Source organism: Gekko japonicus, unplaced genomic scaffold, assembly GCF_001447785.1.
Source record: "Gekko japonicus isolate JY-2015 unplaced genomic scaffold, Gekko_japonicus_V1.1 scaffold5008, whole genome shotgun sequence".
Lineage (NCBI taxonomy): Eukaryota > Metazoa > Chordata > Lepidosauria > Squamata > Gekkonidae > Gekko > Gekko japonicus.
Window position 1 is genome coordinate 62,064 of NW_015170420.1, and position 5,460 is coordinate 67,523.

Here is a 5,460-nt window from a genome sequence, read left to right on the forward strand (position 1 = left end):
GTGGGGTATAAATCCAATCTCCTCCTTCTCCTCTTCCTCTTCCAAGATTTGATAAGATTGGGCTAGCCTGGGGTATCCAGGTCAGGACTTCTACCCCAAAAATTTTTATTGGTCTTTAAGGTGCCAGTGGATTTGAACCCAGCTCTATAAGCCATGTAGAAGTGGAATGAGGACAGTAGAAGAGAATGCAGCAAAAGCAAGGTGATGCCTACAATAATCATTGCAGTAGTAGACTACCTAGCAGTTCGAAAGCAAGAAATTGCAAGTAGATAAATAGGGACCACTTCGGTGGGAAGGTAACAGCGTTCCGTGCGCCTTGGTGTTTAGTCATGCCAGCCACATGACCACGGAAACGTCTTCGGACAGCGCTGGCTCTTCGGCTTTGAAACGGAGATGAGCACCGCAACCCTAGAGTCGGATTCGACTGGCTTTCGAGCAAGGGAACCTTTACCTTTACCTTTAGTAGACTACAGTCCCTTTTCACTATAAAGCCACCATCGTTTTTCACTGAGATTACGTACGTATGCTGGGAAAGATTGAAGGTCAAAGAAGACGGGGACAGCAAAGGATGAGATGGTTAGACAGTGTCATCGATGCAACGAACATGAAGTTGAGCAAACTTCAGAGGATGGCAGAAGACCGGAAGACCTGGCAGGAGCTGGTCCATGGGGTCGCAAAGAGTCGGACTCGACTGTGCGACTGAACAACAACACGTACGTATACCATATGCTGCAGGCAGAGCAGTGGAATGGAAAGGCCTAGCTTGTTGTAGACAAAGGTGTAGCCCAAGCACAGGCAACCTTTTAGACCTGAGTACTGAAAGATTCATATCCTCCTATGATGATGTCAGTGTGCTGGCGAACAAAGGGTGACTGCTGAGGACTGTGCTTTGCAGGGAAGAGACTGGCACATCAGAATCTTTACTTTTTTTCACACCCAATGGTGATTTCCCAGAATTGCAGTTGATCTCCAGATGACAAGTAATAGTTCCCCTGGAGAATCATAGAGTTGGAAGAATGCTCCCTCTAAGCTGTGGAGTCTTGTGAGCAAAAATTCTACTTTCTGAGCTACTGGCATGAAGGTTGTGAGAGAATGCTTTGGCTGCTGCATATCCAACACTTTTCGTAGGTAGTTTATAGTGTTTCAGACTCCTGGTCCTTCCTCAGGAACAAAGAACAACATAGGAAGTCTCATACCAGTTTCTTAACAGGATGATATTATTCAACTTCTCTATGGGCAAGTTCTCCTAAGTTTTAATATGCACCTCTAGGGTTGCTTCTTTGTGAACAGGACCAAACATGCCTCACGGTTGTTTTGTTTTGCTGTTCCTGGCCATGTCCAGAAGATGACCAAAAAAAAAAAAAAAAAACCCCCCAGAATCCCTGGCCAAACTGGCCTGCAGAAAAAATTGCTTCCTGACCCCAAAGTGGTGATCAGCATTTCCCTGGGCATGTAAAGAAGGGCCACAAGAACTAAGCACTGGTGCAGCCCTTCCTGCCCTCCGTCTCATGATCTGCCTAAGAAAAAGCCATGATCTGTCTAAGAAAATGGCTGCTTTAGAGGGTGGACTGTGAGGTGAGCTACACATTCTTCTTCATTCATTTACACTCGTTTTCCCAGGTCCCCTAAAGCCACACAGCTGCAGCTGAGGGGAACAGCAGAGCCCAAATAGGCCTGGAATGGTGCTGGGGGGGGGGAGAAGGGCCCCTACACACACACCCTCCTCACAGCAAGCAGATTTCTTGAACGAAATCCATGCTGGGGGAGTTATTTTGCTGATTTTGCTGCTCCAGAAACTCCACGCACAGATACTGTACATGGAACAGCAAAATTGGCCTAATAACTCACACCCATCACAGGTTTTGCATGAGAAAATAGCCAGGGAGGGACGGGCCATTCCACCCAAGGGTGTAGACTTTCCAATTTCCCGGGGGGGGCTGGGGCTGGGCCAGCGGCCTTGCTTTGCTAGGACTAAGGGTGGCTCCCGGGGGAGGCTGAGCAGCTTCCTGAAAATTTCGGCGGGGGCTGAAGCCCCGCCGCCCCCACGAAGATTACGCCTATGATTCCACCTGTCATAGCGCCACTCCAAAACCACCTGCACTGTCTTCTGTAGCATTTAAATATAGCAGTAACTTTCATGGCTAAGAGCTACAGATAGATTTATCCTCTGTGAATTCACCGAAGCCACTTTCCCTCCTATCCTTTGGTGGCAGCAAATGCCATAATTTAATAATATGTTATATGAAGTCATGTTTTTCCGTTTTTGGTCCTGGTTTGACTGTTGGGTGATTCCAAGTTTATCATGGGAGAGGGAGAAAGGTGCTGATTTTAAAGTTAACCTCCTGGGCCCCACATTCGCAAGTTGTTTAAATGTATTTTTGTCTTTCTTTCTGATTCTTCATATCTCAATCTATTTAGGAAGCCTCTCACCCATGCCTGGTGTATAATGCATAGAATATAATAGACGAAGAGCAGTATAAGCCCCAATCATGGGATGGAACTGCTTAGGCTGAGGTAAACAAAGGTTCCATTCAGTGACTAGACTAGGTCCACCCTCATGGCAAGGCCATGGCATTCCCCAATGGTTTGGTCTTAAAATACATTTATTTCTTGAAGGTTGTACCTTCCTCCAGTCCAGACATGAAGGAGTACACAGTTCTCATGACCGTGGTGGAGAGTGTTTTAAAATCAGGGAGGAGGCTTTCCACCATCAGCAAGACAATGGCCCCGGTCACACAGGAGGTTTTGGCCCGGAAGAGGGACGGATCGGGGGGGCAGCAAACGGGCGCGATAAACCGCAACATCTGGGAAGCGGCGCGCACCCGTCCCTGATCTGTCCCTTCAGCCGGAAAACCCGCTGCAAAAAAGAACCAGCAAAAGAGCAGGACTTACCGGAAACGGTGCAGCAAGTGCAGCCATGAGATCACCGGCGCACCCATCTTCCGGAGCAATCGAGGCTCCTGGCCAAACTGCGCATGCGCCCCCATGCGCAGTTCGGCTGCCTCACTCTCCCTTCAGTGGCTTCCCCCTGGCATCTGATCGTGCCAGGGAGAAACTGCGCGGCGGCTCAGGGGATCTATCTGATCCCACCGCCGCGTGTCTCTTTTGGTGCGGCTCTAAAAAGCCGCACTTTGGCCATTCTTTTTTCCCCCGTGTGGCAGGGGCCAATGACTCCTTTCTCCATAACAAATGGCAATTGTTTCTCTACATGATCAGACCTGGTGTGACAGGAAAGCTACAGGGAATCCTTCAGGATCTTGGTTAAGAAGAATCACCATGGACCACTGCTTTTAGGAAGCATCTGGAAAGTATAGCAGGACTTACTGTAAATATAAAAAAGCAGAATTGTAAGAGAGCAGAAGAAATCGCCAAAAAAAAAAAGAGAGAAAGTAAAAGCAAACTCACAGTTCCCCAGGCTGTAGCCATAGTAATCATCCAGGCCTTCATCTCTCAGAATCCTCACTAGTTCACATTTCTGATACACTTTGGCTTCATTCACTGCGAGGAGCAAGAAGAAGAGAGCAGCGAGAATCTGAAACTTCATGGCTGCAGCTCTCTGGAGGGTGATGTGAAGCTTTGCTTGGGTCCCCTCACTCCATTTTATAACCCAGACCTCTGTGACAGCAAACGATGGCTTGCCAAACCATGCTACAGATGAACAGGAAGAAAGCAGATGAATTTCCCACGGTCATTTCAAATACTAATGTATGCATTGCATTTAGGCCAAATATTAGGCTAACAATCCAGTCATAAGTATAATCCCTTCAGACAAGGGAAAAGATACAGCCGTTTGTCCTGGATCCAAAGATTTGTCATTCTAATACCTTTTAATTAAAAACCAACTTTTTGTTAATATTTTTCTTGCTTAATATTTTCTTTGGGCACTAGCGTAGCCTGTCACTCTAATGGACAAGCAGCGTTTCAGATTTTTCGCAATCACGCTGTCAAAGGTCTTCTGTGGTTTTCCTTTTTTGTGCAATACTCCCACACTCAAGTCAGTAATAAGCAAATAATCCATTCTCAATCGTCCATTAGTGTAAAAGTTTTCCAAATGCACAGGGCTTAACCGAGCAAACAAAAATCACCCAACAGGAGAAAGAGGGGAAAAGGTCTCTTTCCTGTTTCCAAAAGAACAAAACAAAATTCTAAACAAAAGACTTCAGGTAGAACTGCCACCAGGCCCCTTATTAAGCAGTTCCCAACAGCCCAGGAAGAAGGGGACCGTAAGCTCCTGTCTGGTTCTGGAACTTACACAGCAAAACAAACCTGCAGACTAAAGCTGCTGCTCAAAAATCAAAAGGAAATAAAAAGGCTTTCTGGTAGGGAGTGGTCCAAAAAGGTCTAGGCAAACAGGATTTAGGCTTTGGGACTTGGTAACACAAAGAACACACAAAGTTATCAAAATAAAATATTTTCTAGTTTATTTAGGTGCAAGAAAACACAAGACAAGACAGTGCAGGTAAAAAAAGAACAAGATCTTAGCTTATCCAGCCTAACTGAAACATAAGGCACTAATACAACGTTACCTTTCCCCAAAGACACAGTTGCAGTTGATCAGCATACGTCGTAGTCACTTCTTAGCCCATCCAGGCATAAGCAAACTGGAATGCCATAGTTTGGGGTACTGAACTACTGGACCATACTAGGCTCAGTAGTCACAGCCCCAATGCGGATTGCCACTGGTACTATTGACAAAGGTTATGTCTCTCGCACCAGGCAACCAGAACCATAGCTGGAGTGGAACGGATTCTTATAGGAAACTGGCCCCTCCTTGGGTTAGGCCTTTACCCAGTGGTGGGTCAGTAAGGTGATGTCAACCTTTTTAGGTTACCATGCAAACGGCATCCCAGGATGCTCCATAACAGCCCATAATATTTTGGCAGGGAGGAGGGAATCGAAAGTATTATATTAGGCTATTTCTGGACTATGTTATATTAATAACTTGATGATGAGGGCTAATAAAGAGACTGTGTAATAAAAGGTTCACGTTGAGGGCGCCCAGAGAGGAAAAGATGCCAGCTGAAGATGTTGATCTGCTGACCCGATATCTCTGCAGAGGTGCTCCCGTGTCTCCAGCTTATCATGAGTGTGCAAACACAGGTTTTACAGCAAACACAGAAACTCATTGGTTAGCCCAGACTCCTGGTCTCCAGATGAGAGGCTCATCCCGAACTCCCCCCTCCGCCAGACTACAAAGGACTTCCATTCCACATGGAGAATCCACACGGTCCATCGATGAGTCAGCCCCATTGTCTCCGGACTCACTTCTTCCCCCTCCCAGGTACCAAGGTAGCCAATAGAATTGAAATTGACCCCGCTAACCAATCATAGACTGGAGGGAAGGGCCACCAGGTGTAAGCCACCTGAGCCCTCCCTCTTACTCTCTCCAGTAGCCTTAAAACTTAGAGCACAAGGCAACCTAGGTACCCTTCCCCTTCGCCTACGCCCTCTGCCTGTCTG

General features: G+C 46.8%; 1 protein-coding gene across 1 annotated transcript in view; it reads right to left on the bottom strand.

The window, feature by feature from the left end:
• Positions 1-3,648, bottom strand: part of LOC107116396 (lysozyme C, milk isozyme-like) — a gene marked incomplete at its 5' end in the record, with an annotated part of 16,336 nt that extends 12,688 nt beyond the window's left edge. Inside the window, one exon of the mRNA XM_015418296.1 lies at positions 3,406-3,648. Within this exon, the coding sequence (XP_015273782.1) occupies positions 3,406-3,648 (243 nt within the window). The remainder of the gene's footprint in view (positions 1-3,405) is intronic.
• Positions 3,649-5,460: the final 1,812 nt, after the last annotated feature.